This window comes from Orbicella faveolata, unplaced genomic scaffold (assembly GCF_042242905.1).
Source record: "Orbicella faveolata isolate gen_17 unplaced genomic scaffold, um_ofav_v1 contig_13, whole genome shotgun sequence".
NCBI lineage: Eukaryota > Metazoa > Cnidaria > Anthozoa > Scleractinia > Merulinidae > Orbicella > Orbicella faveolata.
The window spans coordinates 10,191,628-10,209,800 of NW_028301540.1; the positions used below are offsets into that span (position 1 = coordinate 10,191,628).

An 18,173-nucleotide genomic window follows, 5' to 3' on the forward strand; every position below is an offset into this window, starting at 1 on the left:
ACTTCCTGTCTATCGCCTTATTTGGACATGCGCGTCACAACCTCGATCTCATGGATTGGCTATCGCCTTATTTGGGCACGCACGTGACCTGTGATGAAAAAGGCCGCTGACCTGTGACGTCACTGCAGACGCATTTTAAAAAACATCCGCCATCTTGGATTTTCAAATTTAAGAGAATGTATGGGAAAAAGTTGGTCACGTGGTATCATCCCTGGCTCCTGATTGGTTACGGCCCCTATGAGCGTCCTTTACTACTTAGTAAGAAAGGTTAGAAAGTCGAGAAAGTGGTAGTGTTTGTGATTTGAGTAGCCCATGGGAATAGTTTATTAGACCCGTAAACAGCATCTCATTGGTGGAGATGCCTTGGTTTTTTTGCGTGACATCTGGGTAAAGTTGTTGCACTGCAGACAAGACATTATTCTCAGTTGAAAGATGCCAGTAATAGGAGAGATGTTGAAGTAAGTGATAACCTTTAATGCAATTCTACAAAAACGGAATGGAGAACATGGTGCAATCGAAAACATGTACAGCTGTAATGTATATGAAACAATGTAAATTACAGGTTCTGCCATTACCAGCTATAACTCAGAAAAATTAAGCCATCTCTTAGATAGAGCTTATTTTAAATTTCTTTTGTATTCAAAAAAGGAAACGATAAGTTTGCAGTTCTTTATAAAGTATTGAAGGGATTTATCCAAAGAACAGAACAGAACTATTGATAAAATCCAAAGTTTAAATAATAATTATTAAATATTTATAACATTCTGTGATGCATATTTAAAGTATGCTTAATCAAAGTTAGCGGCGAACTCCTTGGTTTATACGTAGTACTCAAAGAGCTTTATTTCATAGGCCTGGAGAAAGGAGGGCCTTATTTTGTCAACTACCACCAATGAAGCTACAAAAATGTTTGATGCTACAATGACTCAGGTTTGTTTGCTGTTACAATATTGAACTCCAGGGGGGAAGGAAGAGGTTGAATACTAGTACTACTACTACTAGCTCTTCAAACTGCCGTCCCCAAGGTCGCTGGGTTGAGGCCTAGCTCTGTCACCATATCAGGTTTCCTTCTAGGCAAGAGACCTGTCGCTCTCCACCCAGGTGTATTAATGGGTATCGGCGACATACTGCTAGGGGTAACTAACCTTGCGATGGACTAGCATTCCCCCCCGGGAGGGGGAGGGTAATTTTGAGCAGTTTGACTAGCATTCCGTCTGGGGACTAGTAATACGTAGTGTTACCAGTATCCCGTATTGGGGTAGGGGGTAACAATGCGCAATGTGACTAACATCCCGTCCAGGATGGGGAATAAAACTCTCAGCCACTTCATGGACGAAATGGAAACTGAGGTAAGTTTCAGTCAAGTGGACCTCTGAATTGAGTGCAACTTTTACTTCATCACTTACTTTAGGCTTATTCCCTTGAAAATAAACTAACAATTTATTGTTGTCCATTTTTGCATTTCGTTTATGGACTATGCCACATTGTAAATACCAGAATGCTTTGCCAAAAAGGCTTTGTTATTCTGATTTGTCTGCTCTCCTGGAAAAAAGGAAACAATACGTTCTGGCAATAAAAGTCACTTAGGTACCATCCACACGTATCCGGATATTTTTGAATCCGCAACTTTTTCTTTCCGGATACCGCTTCTGTCCACACGCATCCGGCAAATTTGGCAGCGAATCCGGATATTTTTTAATTCACTCTCCAGAGTGTAAAAAAAATAAATCAGCAACGAATCCGATAACGTGTGGACGGTGAATCCGGATATTTCCGAATTCGATGACGTAGCAAAATCGTGTCCAGTCTCTTACCGAACAATGACGGCAATGCGTGTGGGCCTAGTTTCTCTAGAGTGAATCCGGATACCATCGGATGCGTGTGGACAGGCGAATTCGATTTCTACGTGTGGACGGGGAAATTTTGAATCCGGGAAGAAAAAGTTGCGGATTCAAAAATATCCGGATACGTGTGGCCAATAATTATTCTGGTGTTTGCTGTATTAATTCAAGTATGGTGCAAATCATCTTTTTACCACAATTGCTACTAATCTCGCAATCTGATTGGCTAATTTGCCGTTGTCGATAAGAGTCCAGGGAACCCTGCTCGCGTCAAGGTGTCACCCAACGCCTTTTTCAGCTCGCGCTCTTGAAATTTTTTTTTCTTTTTTAGTTGATATTATGGTAAAAAACAAGTCGAATGTGGTTAAGCGTTGTCTATACTCTTATCGACAACGATACGCGTCATCACAGTGGTCAAAATTTGTTGTGAATTCACGAGGCGCAGCCAACGATATCCGTACGCGTCATCACAGTGGTCAAAATTTGTTGAAGACACAACATTTTGACCACTGTACGACTGTATGCGCACTGAGACTGTAGCTTGGGAAGCAAACGTAGGGAACAATTATATCAGAAAAGAAATAAGACCCGCATCTCCGATGAGCGCTCCCCCTTGAAATAGTTTTTGTGGAAGCAACCGGATACGGAAATACGTCATGGTGCTTGAACAGACAGCGGGAAAAATACACGCACACCTAAACTACAAATCCTGACTGTGTTGTTTCTAGATCATGCACATCAACACGACCGCGGATAATTTTGTACCTAAAGCCCGCGTTCTCCTGGACCAGCAGTCGGGGAACGTAAAGCGCTTACCCGCGTTTCCCGACCTCTGGTCAAGGGGGACGCGGGCTCTGGGTATGAGATTGGAACGCGCCTAATTTAAAGCGCTTGGGAAGTTAAGCATCATAACAGGTCAATTTCATTGCCTGCCCGATTTCGACATTATTTGGAATCGGCGAAAAAGATCGATAACAGTTTTTAGGCCTCAACCAAGAAACATGCAGCCATTTCAAACGCTTTCTCTTTCTATTTACCGGCGAATAAACATCTTACTCATGTGTTACCAAAAGAGATCATAGCCGATTAGGATCACTCGCACGTAGCACGGAGTTCATACATTAAATGAGCAATTGACGCGACTGGAAATATTCGTGCTTCAATTGCAGCTTGGCACACTACACTCTTTCTTTGTTATAAGAATATATGTTTTAGAAGAATATCGAGGCTGAATTTTGAGAAATTTTAGAGACATTTTTAAGAATAAACCCGAGGCTGAGATTTTGAAAAGAATATTACTCTGTGTCAAAAATTTGTAAATAAAATGCAATTATAAATTATGTTTTTAACTAAACCATATAAAATGCCTCCTTTCTCTAGAAGGCAAAACTGGTCAAAAAGCAACATAAACAGTATTAGCCGTATGTTTGATGCTTACAACACTTCTGCAAAAAGTTCTGTGCGTGTTAGAACTTGTGAGCGTGACTCTATCATTACGTTTTCTATAGTTTCTTTTTTGTCCTACCTTTCGTTTGTACCTGAATAGTGTGAATAAAGATTGTTGTTGTTGTTGTCGTGACGCATGTATGCGCGCTGAGCCTCAAAGGCTATGCGAGACCTCGTGCTTCTGTTTTGAAAGAGTAAATCGTTGCTTGTGTTTGCGTTCTTTTAAGTACAGTCCCGAGTTGTAAGAGAATTAAAAGGTTAAAATTGAGCCGTCGAGTGGATCTTAACTACTTTCCAACACTGCGTGATTTCAGGCTATAATGCCTACAGGCTGGCTCTAAAATTACTTCAACACCATCCAGACACCAAATACATACGAAAACAGATATGTCATATGCTATAATCTAAGAATATTCACAAAAATATTTTCAGCCTAAAATCGGCAGAAAAATAAAAATATTCAGCCTCGGTCGGAAAAAAAATATTCTTAAATATATAACAAAGAGTGTGTGTGTAAAGTATACTTTTACGAATTGCCTTTTATGTTAAACATCACGAGTAAAAGTAATAAATGTTTAGCATGAAGTTTGGAGGAAAATATGGATATTTTATTTTTCTTCTTATAAAGTTGTGAATCTTCCATTTGCTCTATGCCATAAACTGGCCTTATAAAATATATCTGCCCGTAAAACGTTGCATTAATCTTTGATCACTGTCAGTTTCAGTAGAGTGAAGATTTCACCAAGGGAAAAACAACAAAAGCAACCGGCCTACTTCTTAAAAATTGTGCAAGAACCCCAGTGCTTGGCTACCAAGAGGTCTGCTTTAAATGCCCCTCAGTTTCCCAAATAAATTATGTTGACACTCGCAGTGACCCCTTAAAGGATCAGCAAATAGAAATTGTTGATTTGCAAAGGACGAAATCACCGTCGTCATGTACACAGCACACGTACAACACTGCTCAAATTTTCGAGGTTGAGCTATATCCTTGTCCCGTTTCCAGAAGCAGCTGACCCGCGGGACTATCACACAGTCTGTCCCGCTCGTAAACAACATTGCCCCGTAGGATGGTCTTGTGAATGACTCCACGTAATTTCATGTTGTGGTATGGAGTTACCTGCGCAAGCAAATTAAAAAAACAAGTTGTCAGCAGTGCCATTTTAAAATGACGTCTTTGCCATCTTGGTTTTAATATACTTTTGGCGTCTGGATCTTTCTCTAAGACTCTAACCAAAGAAAGCGAATGCAGTGCGTTTAAAGAACCTTCCCAGTAGCTGTCCAAGGGTTATTTCGTCTCCCTTGAAAGTGCATTTTTTTGCCGCCGAACCAAAACCAATGTTACCGTATCTGAATAAGCTTCAAGGTTCGACAAACAAACGCAAATAACCGAATAAGCCAATCAGGACACAAAGTAGAAAACGTGCAATCGGGGCAAAGCGCGGGAAAATGCAGTCAAGCGAGGTCACAATTAGTTTAATTTGGTTTTGCTTTATCATCATTTTGATTGGCTGAAAAAAAAAAAAAAAACAGTGTATTTGCACTGATTTTTTACGGTATGCCACACCAATGCCTTTTTGTGGCTGAGTTGGTTTTTAAATTTTGACCTCAACAAACGCCAAAAGCGAAGACATCTGAAAGGCACTTAAATTTGGCATCGCAGAGTACAAACTTAATTTTTCATAATTTGGAGTGAGGAAGGAAGGGCAAAAACAAACTTTTAATTATGACATCACCTTGTTTTTGTGTCGGGTTTTCTTCTGATCAATCTGAAAGAAAACAAAAATGCACTCAATCTACCGTATAGATGTTTACAGCTCAACAACGATGTGACGTTTTAGTAAGAATAAATACAATTTATTCGATGCTTTTTCATATAATACGCACTGATATTTCAAGCCGAGCCCCTACTGGGCGAGGAAACATACGAGCAATGAGCACCTCTTAAAATGATAAAATTGTTACCGGAAATGAATTTAACGCGTGTTAGTTTTCAAGAGAAATTTGCTAGATTAATTCGGATGTGTGGGAACTCGCAAATACATCTATTAGTTTGAGATATAAAACCAGATTTCTTGTTTTACCACAATTGGTTCATCGGGATCCCACAGAACGAAATCAGCATCCATGCCTATGGCGATCTTTCCTTTACGGTGACTCAAACGACTCAGCTTGGCGGGTTCTTCACACATCACACGAACGACATCGTGCAGAGAGAAACCTCGGCTTGACGCTTGCGACCAGAAAATGGGCAAACCTGCAAAGAACGATATGTGATGGTAAGTATAGAAGTTGACCCTTGCAGTTCTAAACTTTGTCTCCGAGAAGATAATCAGGTCTAACAATCTTGTTTTCAGATCTCGTGTGGACGAGGCCGAAGGCGAGAAGCCACTAGAGATCTTGGAAGAGATTAGGACTAAATGCCAAATTAAAGCACACAAAATTTGAACCGGGCTGCCCTAAATCTAAAACTAAACAACATGTAGATAGTGAAATCAGGCCGATCACTAAAACCGCATATGGTAAAACGAGGGTGTGGATGAGTTTTTAACTGTTAGATGTGGAGGCGCTTTTCTAGCTGACACCTGAGATCTGAAAATTAACTGACAGCTGAGAAATGCGCTGAAATTATAACTGATAACTCAGAAATCACTAAAAACATAAATAACAGCTGAGATTTCATCAACCCCATCAAGACCCTAAGGAATGTGCAGAGACTTAGCTACGGCCTCCTGGTAACACAGGGTCCCTTCGTACTGAATAGGAAAACGAATAAAAATGACAACACGTCTTTTAGTTCGTGGCGGTCATTTTGAATATAAATACACAGTCGATGCGAGACCTAGAGCCAAAAAAAATTCATGGTCTGGGACGGCTGACAGAATACGGAAATTCTCCCGGCATCCGATCGTGCAGCGATCCCCCGCCCGAGATCCGAACATTTTTCGATTCCAGACCCTACACCAGATCAGGCCGCGTATTAAAATTCAAAAAATGTTCACCACACAATCATTGATCCCAGTCCCCCCCTCCCCCCCGTCACCCCCTGTGTGGCAGGAGAGGGAAGCCATGAAACCGACACACAATCGTGAAAAAAGCCACGTGAAACAAAATTGTGATTGTTTTCGTCCTTGTTTCTGATTGTTCGAAAAGAGAAGAGTCTCATTTTCATGTGTGGAACATAAAGCTAGGCGAATGAAGATGACACAACAAAAGATGCCTTTAATTCAAACTCCTAATAATACACTGACCATACTGCACTGATGATATTCCTCCCCAGGCCGCCATAAAATCACCTCGGTCCATCAGCTTCAAATCCACGGTACAGGGGGAGTGGTCAGATATTACCAAGTCGATGTCACGTGACTTAAGGGCTTGCCATAAGCGTTCCTTTAGAGAGGGAGAGAGAAATCGAAGACTAGTTACTGGGCCTCTCAATAACACAGGAATTCAGAAGTTCAAAAGCTAACCAGCTAACTAACCCTGAGCAATCTAACTTCGCTGCCGTCAGTCATAATTAAGACGACATTCATAGAACTATGACAAAAAACAAACAAACAAACAAACAAACAAACAAAGAAACAAACAAAAAAACAAAATGGATTCAATTTACCAATCACAACCCACAAACGTGACCTATTGAACAAGAAGAAGTCAACATATGTTTCCTGAGAGATCCGCTACGATGACTGACGGCAGCGAAAAACGCAACCATCTTTTGAGCAAAGTTCGCGCAGTAAAAAGGAGACGTAATTGACGGTCAACTTTTGGTTTCACTTAATAAAAAGCTAGCATCTTTGAGACTTCTTAAACTACTAATGTCCTGGCACAGAAGCATATCACCTAGAACAGGTGATATGCTTCTGCCTGGCATTATCAACTGGTCTGCAAACTGCACAAAAGCGCGCGCGTGCAGTTGCCAGTGACAACAGAAATCCACGCGCTGAGGACCTTGCTTCCCGCTGGCTCGGCATTCCAGCGTTTATTTTCATTTTGTTTTTGTGTAATGCGCTGCTCCAAAGTACGTATTGCAAACATACAGATAACTCAAAGACGTTTTTCTGCCTTCTATAAAATATGTCGATAAATTAAATTGCTCAGAATACTTGGTTGTCAGCATTTCTGACTGGAGGGCAGCACTTGAATTGAGTGGCACCATCAGGCACATTTTCAGCCAGGAGCGATAGGTAGTGGTGCGTGGTTTCAATCGTGAGAGGGACCCCATCTTCACGGGCCTTCCTGATCATGGGCAAAGCGCTTGCTGAAGAAAGGTGCACAATATGACATGGTACCCTGGAATGCATGTGGAAAAAAAGTGAGATCATCCACTGGTATCTCAAACTCATTACATGATAGTCGGTTATATGATATTGCGCAACAACGTAAGTACTGTATAGGAGTTTGTATGGGACTGTAACGAATGAATTCAGCGGCTGGAAATACGAAAAAAGAAAAAAAAAAAAATACCGGTACCTGGAACCCAACACTAGGAGCGTGCAACTCCCGTAGTAAGCCTATGTAACGGTATTTTTACAGACCAATTTCTTTTTAGGCTTCTTTTTCGCGAAATAGGTCAGTTCCGGTCGACATTAGCGCGCAACGGTTAGCAAAAAAAAATGGTGGTAAATTCAAACTAAAAACAGATCGGTCAGTGGAAACGCTGTGACAGGAATATATGGTAGTTTCACGCTCCTAGCCTGTGAACAGGCTCCGGCTAGAAGGGTCCGACCGCGGCTGGAAGGGCCGAGAAGAAACTGGCGGAGAGTGAAGTGGCCGAGGGGAGGCAAGACGATCCTATAGCCTGCGAACAGGCGAGGACGAAAAAAAAAATTCGGTGAGCGCGAAACAGAAGAATGAGCGAAGCGATCGGGGTGGGGCAGTTCGGGCTGACCGAGAGCCTGTTCTCAGGCTACACGATGCCATTGATGCGATCCTGCGATACACAATTATTATGAAACGCCTCGATCTCTTCTCTTTCCTTGTGTATTTCTTATGTTTCTGAGGGGTTTAAGAGTTCTAAAGCGAAGTTAGCGAGTTTTAGCATTACTGTTTTTCGCTCTACAATCTTGTATCATTTCTGTGAAAAGCGGAAAACTCTGGAAATCACGTTAAAACTGCCTCAAAATCGACAGCGACATGGCAAATATAAGGCTTCGAAACACAAGTAACAAGCAAAGAAATGTGGTAAGTCGATTTATTTCTAGCTTTAAATACACAATCGTGACATTTCCATACAACCTCTTATATTTTCGTTGTTACGCAATGTCATGTAATGTTCACGGCTGTTAGTCAGCTTGGTGCACCTGTGGTTTACAAAATCTCACCAATGAGTTTATGATACCTGTGGTGTTGAATTATTTTCCAAAAGATGTGCGCAGACGGTAAATTTTACAGGCTGACCGGTTTGGAAGGACAAGGGTCTCAAAGTAGCTGTGCCTAAAAGAGGGAGGGGGACTGTGACATGGGACGTAAGACTCCGGCAGGTGTGGACTCGGGGATGTGGGACTCGGGGATGTGGGTCTTGAGGATTTGGGGACGTGGGGCGTGAGGATGTGAGGACTCAGGGACCCGGGTCATTAAGGATGTGGAAAGTGGGGACTCAGGAAAGTGATAAAGAAACAATACCTGATTTTTGAACTGAACATGTAAAATAGAATCTTCAGGCACTTTAGGCAGAGCTGTCTCAAAGGAGGTACTAGTGCACTGGTTCTTACCTATATTCTCTACAAAGGTTTATGACCAGCTCAATAGCTTGGTTTTCCATAGCTTCTGGACGAGACTGTAAGAATGTAGCGTACTTTGCAGAGTCTGTAACAAACCCATACAATTTAGTGCATATTTACAGGTGCAGATCAACCAAGCTATATTAATTTTTTCCTTCTTTTGGTCTTTAAATCAACAGTAAACATAAATATAAGATAAACTAATTAATACAAGTCCTGTTTGGTACTGCCAGAGAAGTTGGATGGGGGTGTGTCGCTCACTTCCCAAAACCCTTATCCATATGATGAGATGCAGTAGGGTCTATCTGGAAGTACCTCGAAGGGATGCGGGGTAGTTGTCCGCGCATTCCTTTCATATTTGAATTTCACTCTGTCAAAGAATCAATACCTATGAAGCAATTCCCAGCAGCAGCTGTCATAAAGAGTTTTGTCATTGGAAACCCAGTGATGACCCATAAAGGTCCAGATCATTTACTGATTTGGAAATCGGGTACTGTCCAGACCCACTTGCGTCTCGTCATGATGTGGGACCAACATCTGCGATTTTCCCTATCCTATTTATAACCTGATCAGAAATTTGATACTCCAGCTATTTAAGGCCTGATCTTTAAATCAAGACCCTGCTTTAGACCAGCCTTATAATCAGTTCCCTAGTTCAGACTGTGAAGAGCTTTTGTTGACAGTCTTATCAATCATGATAAGAGACGAGCTAATTCCAAAAAAGATACCCAATTAAAGACTAGAGTGCAAAACCATCTCTATTTGGGACCAATGTGGCCAAAATCAATACTCTACTTCTGACCAAAATGGTTAAAAACCATAGTTGTTGGATCCACATAGTTAGCTCATGATTTTGAAAACCTACTAAAAGGGCAATCCTAATACATCATATGCAGTGAATGATGTCATTACCTTTACAAGTGTTTTCTGTGTTTTGAGGGATCTCAACTTCTGCATGGAACTAAAATACATGTGATATATATTAGCATATTACGAATTATTTTGATAGACTAGTCAGTTCTTGAGTACATATGGAGTTTAATACAGCTCTGTTTTGTAGGCTAACATAAAGTAAGCCCACTCATCTGCCGCTCATCTGATATATATATATTTAACACTGGAAAAAGAAAAAAAAATAATCAGTTTCTTTTCATTACTAAGAAACTGAAAAACAGTACTTTCCATTTATTATTATTATATTATAAAAACTAGTCCATATAATTTGTTAAATAAGTGCAACTCAACGATGCTGTTAACCTCTTCACTATTTAGTATTTACATTGCTGGCATAAACGTTTATTGGTTTCAGTTAAAATTACATAATATACAGGTGTTTGAGTTGCAAAGTTATGGCCTTAGCTGTCCTACAGGGCACCATGAGGATAATTAAGTAAGCAAGTTGCAAAGTTAATTCCTATATATTGACGAGCTATGCAAGTCCACTGCAAGTTATTTTATACAATGGCATTTTCTCAGGTTGCCCTGGCAATATTTATGTAGGGTCTCTGAATGTCATCAAGCTGTTGCTGTACATCAATAAGATCACATCTTAAATTGCGGTGAATGTACATGTATCAATGCTACATAAGTGACACAAACCAGAAACACAGCATCTGTTCCTTGCATTTGCTCCATTGCCATCCTGACATCACTCTCTGTTACAGATGGGAACTCGTCAACTCCACTATGAATAAGGAAGCACTTAAAACCTTTGACACCTGCATTCACCATGGGCTTGATTTCAGCCTGTCCGATGAAACATTAATTTGCATGTCATTTTGTAGGGGTCTTTCTATTAAAACAATTGATCCCCAGTTAACAAGGCAGATCAGTGTAGTTCAAATACCAAACTATACTAGCCTGATTGCCTGGTACCACCCCTCCCCAGAAGGCAACATCTGTCCAACACTTGTTCCTGGCACTGTCTAGTTTGGTATAAAAACCATCTAGGGTAGTGGTAGGGGGAATGGAGTTCCTATTAATTGCAGCAGAAGAGAAACACAAAACAATAAATAAATAATTACATTTATTTGATATATCTTTAATTACAGTCTGATCTGTTTGAATGTTGTGCATGCTCTCTCCAAATCCTGAGACTCAGATTAAAAAAATGTGTGGAAACCACCTGTACACGAGTTTTTCCTGAAAATTTCGATACCCTCCTTCCTTGTGAAAAGTTGTTTTGGTCTGACATTATCACTGTTTCAGAAAATATCCATACCCAGTATTCCCATGAAAGCTTTTTTTGTTTGAACCCACACTGGAACCATAAGACTGGATTGTGCAGCTCCAGAAAATATCTGGAAATCCTACTTTCCCTTATTAAAACATGGGAATTTTCTGGAACCACACAATGAGTATTTGAATGTGTCAAGGTTAAGACATACAGTGGCATGTCCACAATGGTGGTGATTCCACCTGATGCGGCAGCTTGTGTAGCTGTCACAAACCCTTCCCAGTCTGTCCTTCCAGGCTCATTAACATGAACATGGCTATCAACAACTCCAGGCATCACAGCAAGATCACCAGCATCTAATACCTGTGAAGAGATGTTATTCTGATATAAGATCTGTAAAGAGATAAATTCCAAATCACAAAAAATGACCAGGTGTCAGATTGTTACTTAATATAGTCTGCTATATCTGGGTGGATAGTCCATAACAGATTGCAACACCCCCCCCCCCCCCCCCTCCCCTGCAACCACAGCACAGCACTTGTCTCAACAGTTGGTGATGTATTGACCCACTTGGTATAGGGAAGGAGAAAGTTGTTCCCCTATACTAAAGCTACATGTGGCCATGTACTGCCCTAATAGGTGTGGTGTTTGAACTGTTATAGTTTGAAAAAGGATTGACAGATTTTGACAAATTGTCAGTGTTTTGGAAAATATCCGTACTCATTTAATTCCAATGGAAGCTTTTTTGTTTAGCTTCCAGAAAACATCCCTACTCTTCCCACAACAGGGACTGGAATTAACCGGGGGTGAGGGTTTAAAAAAATTTAAAGAACAGTATTTATTTGACCTCTTCTGACCCACCTCAAATTTGATTATCACATAACAAAATACCATGGTGTGTATTTGTATTAGTATATGATGTAAACAATAATATTGCTGCACAAAGTTAAATATTTTAGAGGAAGAGTTTTTCCATACAAAAGGAGCATGGTCATACATTTCAAGAGAAGAAAGGATCTGTTGAATTATTTTCATCGAGAGAACCAGGGAATTATCACTACTATCAACGGAACTTGGCATGAAATGGGTTTTAAATGGCTAACATTGAATTTATTGGAACAAGAGAAAAATTCTTGATTGCTAATCATTTTCACGCGAAAATCATTTTCATCTTCAGTGAAAATTATCTTGATTTTTTTCAAATCTCCAAGCTAGGGAAACAGAAATTGTTTGAAAAATGGGAAAGATTAAAAAAAGAATTGGTGTGTTTGATTTTTTATGGAGTGCCCAAAAATGAGCTGAGAAACCAATTGTGCAAGGCTGGGAGAACAAGAGAAATACATATTTTTTTGGATATTCAAAGATTGGTTCACTTGGTAAAAATGAATGGTAAGCACATTTTCCATTTGCTCCATTCATTTTGGAAATGCTCTGATCGGGCAAACCAAATATTGTATTTGGTAAATGATAAACAACATTACCCCCTTCCCGCTACCTCACCCTCTGGGAGGCCCTATTGACTACAGTGTATGACATTTGTAGACTGCAGAATTTTAACAGTCGAACCTCCAGTTGTGACCACCTCCCGTAAGCGACCACTCAGCGACCAGTTTTCCCAAGTACCAAACGTTTCCAAGTCAGATCAGTTAATCAGATCAGTCAGATCAGCGACCACCTCTTATAAGAGACCGCGACCGCTTTTAGAGCTGAAAGTTTGAAATTTTCTTTTGTTTTTAACCTCCTGCAAGCGACCACTTGACAGATAATAAAACTGAAATTGGATAATAAAGTGTTGTAGTTTATCATACTCTGCATAAATACTTTGGAAAGCTTAAATATTTTTGTGGCTCCTAAAAGTTACTAGAGAGGTTAAGCATGACGTTTACGGCAAACGGCAAACGGCAAAAATGAAACTTTTGCCGTCTCTCCTCAGCTGTGTGTGCAGTAGAGTGAAATTATTTGTATTTGCAATGAATAGTAAGAGACATTATTCCATTTTTGTGTGCTTTATTTATGGATTAGAAGAAAATAACTCAAAATCAGAAGTTATCTTTGCCGTCTGCCGTCTGCCGTCTGCCGTTAGCGCCATGCTTAACCTCCCTATTATATGGGTTTAAATGGGCACTGACGCATGGGTAAGTCTCTACAGTTACTATATGTTAAAAAGGCAAAATTTTGACCCAGTATTGTCTAAGATCTCGCAAACGACCAGCCCTCCGTAAGCGCTTACGGGAGGTTCGACTGTAATATCGCTTACCATTATGATTATCGATGGCTAACCGTAAACAGGCTAACCTGAGCGTTATTCAGGCTAACAGTTGAGGCTAACCGGAGCGCTAATGTAGTCTGCATGCAGTTTGTAAATGTAGCTAAATGTCACACACCGCACTGACTAACACGTCACCATTAACAGGCGTGACATGTTTCATTAAAATGTAAATTTACACCAGTACCCTCATGAATGATCCCTTTCTACAAAATAAACGTTTTAAACGGTACATGTTAATTCGCCAAACGTTGAAACAACTTCGCAGAACACTACTTCATAATTCTAAGGGGGTGTTTACACGCTTTCACAGCTGTGCGAGTGTATATGTTGCTCAACATTTTGTCTACATGGGTCTACATGATTTAAACCACTATGGATCGTGGACATGATGGTTTCACGAAACTTCCCATTCAGAGTCGGATATTTAACAATTATTCCATGAAACCGCGTTGGATATGAAGTGATAAATAACCAACGAGCGCGTAGCGCGAGTTGGTTATGATCACTTCATATCCAACAAGGTCGAATGGAATAATTGTTTTAGTATATTCTTAATCGGGTTTTTGCCGCCGATTTTTATTTCAACAATTTTACAGAGCGGAAAATTTTTAAACTTGGCGCACTGTTTTCCATATAAGGTAAAACTCCGACTAATGGCTCATAGTCGGAGTTTTTGAGCCAATCAGAGAGCTAGAAATGCAATAGTCGGAGCTGAGAATATACTAAAGTAAAATATAGCCGCGAGATCTTCATTCCGATACCAAAATTTTTCTATATCCCGTGAAGTCCCGTAAGCAAAGCTTACCTTGGCTTTTGATGGCAGGGAGGTCGTGTCGAGACCCCTTTCAATTCCCACTATTTTTCCGTTCTTCACGATGATGGATCCCGACGAAATACAATCTGGAAGCAATATTCTCGTGCCTTTTATGATCAAGAATTCTTCGGCGTCTGCCATATTTTCGAGTTGGAGCAATGGCGGAGTTTTCTCCAATGACAATAAAATTCCCTTTCTGTCACGATGAAAAGTCACGGAAAATAAACTAACTCAAGGCTTAAAGAAACTAACTCATGGCAAGACAAAAACATCTAACGGCAACACAAAACTCATCCTCACGGTAGAAAAAAAAAATTACTTTACGGCGAAAGCAAATCAACTCACAGCAAAACTGCACGCTCCTCGCTCGCTCACGGCAACGAGCAGGTCATGCAATCAGCTGTTGGTCAGCGGTTGTCATTCTAAACGCACCCCTCCCACCCCGTCAGGAGGGAGAGGTGAACACGTCAGATTTGACTGACCCTATGATCATGGCCATTATGACGTCACGGCGAAAGAAGCGCGCAAATGCTCAAAATTCTCGAAAATGGCGTCATCGCCTCTCGCTGATACAACTTTTTGAGGCAGATTTCTCCAATCATTCCAGCTTCAAATGGTATTGTATTTGGATCTCAAGGAGTGATTATCATTTTTCTTTCTTTAGAGGTAAGTAGATTTTAATTATAACCGAAAAATCTTGCAGAAAGTGTATTTAAAGTGTTACAGTCATCGCTCTCCGTTGGAAATATGTGGGGCAAAATTTTGACTATTCGCCCTGTAAAATTGCCCTTTTTACGTGATCGGTAACGTAAAGAAACGTGTAACTTGGTCACAGAATAGCTTATATGTATAGGAAAACATTGTATCTGAAGATGATTTTGAGGAATTAGCAGTAAAAATGATCAGTCCATTTGAGTATGAAATATCTGCGATCTCGTGCTTGGAATGTTCTTTCACAAAACTGAAACCTTTTCACATATTCTGGAATGGGCCTAGCAAACAAAAATATTATCCACAATGAAGGAAATGAGAACTTTTACAAACAAGAACTTAAGTGTAATTATTTAAATAAGACAAAGCCTGCCTACTGCACAACGGTGGTTAAAATGCAGACAGAGGATAACATGCAGACTGCAGACTTTTTAAGAATATTGTATTCCCATTTCCTTTATATAGAGCTTGTGCTCCGTTTAGCCTGAAATATACGGCACAGGTTAGCCGGTGTATGGTTAGCTCGATCTCTTTATAAATGAAAATGGGAATGTGATATTCCTAAAAAGCCTGCAGTCTACATTTTACCCATGGTTTGCAGTCTAGTGTTGTAAGACTTTTCTCTTCTTCATAGGCCACTTTCGTGCTGCTTTGACCACAGGCTGGTAGTTTGGAGTATATTCAATTTCCCATAGGGAGCCTCAGCAGAGGAGAGAGTACAAGGCCCCATTTATATGGTCTCGGGTACGGAAGACAACCCTATCAGACCCTTCTGAGGCAACTTTATCGAGTGTTTAATATATGACATGAAGTGGTCCTTCCAGGATTACTTAAGCCTTTTTTTATACTCCAATGCTCAGTTATCCTTCTTCCTTTGGCTTCCTTTCAGTCATTTGATCACTGTGGGGTTTTGTGAGTTAATTTTTATTTCTTCATACCACGAGTTGCCCCAGGTAGGCCAGTCATAGTATTTTGGCGAAAAAAAGTTATCATGTCTACCAGGATTACCTTGGTTATGTTGCTAAGGGTGGCTTGTGTTTCACTTTCTCAACAAAACAGTGAAAGTTAGCTCGTTTAGGGTCACTGGGGCGAGGGCTTTCTTGGTTACCTAAGATCAAATAAGGGGCCTCACTGTCGGCTGCAATTATGTATGCTTATATAGCAAAACTTGAGTACCAAACTCGGTCACCTTGAGTTTCTGTTGCTGAATCTTATTATGTTTACAAAATTAGCACTGTTGATCAACAATTTAGGTATTTGAAGTCTGATTTATTTTAATTCCTAAACAATATTGTAACTTTTCTTTAAGTAAGGATCCAAAAATGCTTTATGCAGAGTAATTGTTGTAGTTTGTTTGACATGCTTCAGAAAATTTTATTTTTCTTTTTTGTGCAGGTGAGGGTGCTGAAAAAAATTCTTTATGTGAAAATCTGAAGACCTCAGTTCAATACATGGATACTGGAAATGAGCTATTTAATGTTTTATAAATTATGATATTAGCTCCATGTACATGACCGCATTGTATCTGCTTGGACGGGACTTAAAAGGTGGATGGGGGTTGGATCATTTAATTGTGAGAATTGCATTTTTTAATGGAAAATACACACTCGAGTTCTTGGTGCTGGATCTCATTAGGAAATTTGTCTTTTAGTTTAGATTTTCTGTTGAAAAGAGTTAGGGGCAATATGAAAACCAAAGAGGGAAGGGAGGTCATATAAACATTTACTGCAATTTTTGACTGGTGAATATTATGAGAAGTCTTATTATTTTGATCTTTTTAAACCTTAAGTTACCGTACCATCCTCCACTACCTTTGAAAGACCATTCAAGCAGGTCCCATTTCTGGCAGTACATGCAACCACCATGGAAAGCTATCTATTTATTGTCAATGTACTGTCAATTAAACATTTAAAACCCAATCCTTTGTTTTATTTGCTGGAAATGTACACATATCATTCTCTTGAAGCCAAAAATAAACTCATCAATGCAAAGAGCAACAGGGAACCTGGGATGGAAGGAGCTGGGGAGAAATCAGGCTTGACGTTCATGTTTACAAGTACAACCTCTCTGTGACACTCTTCTCGAGAATATTTCTTTGTAGTTCAGTTTAAGCTTAGTGCAAAATAATTGTTAGAGCTGTCTTTGTTCACATAAGATTTATGATGAAAATTAAAAGCAGAAAGTATAAAGAAAAGAATTGATTATCATTTCAAACTTAGAGGTAGTAAAGCTATTACAGTTTGTCAAGACAGATACTATTAGAAAACAAGTGGTTTGGTTATAATAAGAGATCACCTGATATTGATCTTTCTAGCTTTGTCATAACCTTCTAGTGAACTCTTTGTTTTGGCAAAAAGTCGTTTTGGCTTAACAAGTTTCTCCTTGTTATGTTAACTCTTATTGCTAGTGACTTAGCATAGGAAGTATCCCTGTTCATATATCCTTTCCACTTTAATTCACTTGCTGCTTGGAACCAGATTCTGTATTTTTTAGGTCTTTCTATATGACATCCTACGCAGTTGTCTTTTACAGTCTATACTGAGAAATGAAAAATAAATAGAACCCAAAGCACCAGTTTAGGATACCTCTCTTGTCAGAAGTTCAGAAGAAGAAACAGCGTTGCACTGCATGCGGACGCCCGAGGAAACAGATCATTCTCTGATCTCATATTTGACGAACATTTTGACATGAAATGAAGCACCTTTCTGGCAAGAGGTCTGGTCCGTGTTATTCTGAATATCATCCGTTTCATCTAGGTCTCCTGTAGAATGATTTTATATCATTTTACCATCTAAAATATCCACACGTCTGCTCGGAGCTGGTTGGCCTCGCAGAAGAAAATGTTATCTTTGACGGTTTTGTGGATAATTTAGCGCAGAAAAACAATTCCTTGGTACATTATTTACTTTCCAACCCAGCATATGACTTGATAGTTCAAATGCCTTTGCAAGGGAGCATTTTCTCATATTTCGAGGGTTTCGAGTATCGATCAGCGGGTCCTCCACGCTATCGTCTACAAAATAATGGGTTTAAACCCACCGATCATTTTTATGCACATGTTAAATGATTCGTTTTCATCACTATTCGAACGTTTTAAACCATATCAAGATCATGTTTTTGAGTTCGTGTTGTTCGTTGTTGGGTTCTCCAGATATCGCCCAAGAAACGGGTGCAAAGCTCCACTTTTCAATCGCGT

At 39.9% G+C, this 18,173-nt stretch overlaps 1 protein-coding gene and 1 long non-coding RNA gene across 5 annotated transcripts; one reads left to right on the top strand and one right to left on the bottom strand.

Annotated features, from left to right (window-relative positions):
- Nucleotides 1–3,873: 3,873 nt before the first annotated feature.
- On the bottom strand, nucleotides 3,874–14,668 carry LOC110042091 (allantoinase, mitochondrial-like). 3 transcript variants are annotated; one of them, XM_089284580.1, is made up of 12 exons: nucleotides 14,612–14,668; nucleotides 14,258–14,462; nucleotides 11,395–11,546; nucleotides 10,868–10,982; nucleotides 10,607–10,753; nucleotides 9,920–9,968; nucleotides 8,999–9,092; nucleotides 7,391–7,577; nucleotides 6,536–6,674; nucleotides 5,369–5,541; nucleotides 5,021–5,053; nucleotides 3,874–4,404 (listed from the first exon to the last, which is right to left on the bottom strand). In XM_089284580.1, exons 2-12 carry the CDS (start codon nucleotides 14,405–14,407, stop codon nucleotides 4,249–4,251), a joined length of 1,395 nt encoding a protein of 464 aa, XP_089140706.1. In that variant the 5' UTR covers nucleotides 14,408–14,462; nucleotides 14,612–14,668; the 3' UTR covers nucleotides 3,874–4,248. The 3 variants fall into 3 exon arrangements, with proteins under 3 accessions (XP_089140706.1, XP_089140705.1, XP_089140707.1); XM_089284579.1 differs by having other exon boundaries at nucleotides 14,258–14,664; XM_089284581.1 differs by lacking the exons at nucleotides 14,258–14,462; nucleotides 14,612–14,668 and adding an exon at nucleotides 12,750–12,878.
- Nucleotides 14,669–14,718: 50 nt separating this feature from the next.
- On the top strand, nucleotides 14,719–16,896 carry LOC149114924 (uncharacterized). Of its 2 annotated transcripts, XR_016205951.1 has the most exons (3): nucleotides 14,726–14,932; nucleotides 15,612–15,721; nucleotides 16,373–16,896. It is a non-coding gene; the product is annotated as an uncharacterized LOC149114924 (long non-coding RNA). The 2 variants fall into 2 exon arrangements; XR_016205950.1 differs by having other exon boundaries at nucleotides 14,719–15,721.
- The last annotated feature ends 1,277 nt before the right edge of the window (nucleotides 16,897–18,173 follow it).

Excerpts from the sequence above, each read along its gene's own strand:
- LOC110042091 (XM_089284580.1), bottom strand. The coding sequence starts at position 14,407 with ATGGCAGACGCCGAAGAATTCTTGATCATAAAAGGCACGAGAATATTG. Across the intron at positions 9,969-10,606 it reads GAACAGATGCTGTGTTTCTG|TTCCATGCAGAAGTTGAGAT; the intron begins GTTTGTGTCACT and ends CATGTATTTTAG. Across the intron at positions 4,405-5,020 it reads AAACCCGACACAAAAACAAG|GTAACTCCATACCACAACAT; the intron begins GTGATGTCATAA and ends TTGCTTGCGCAG.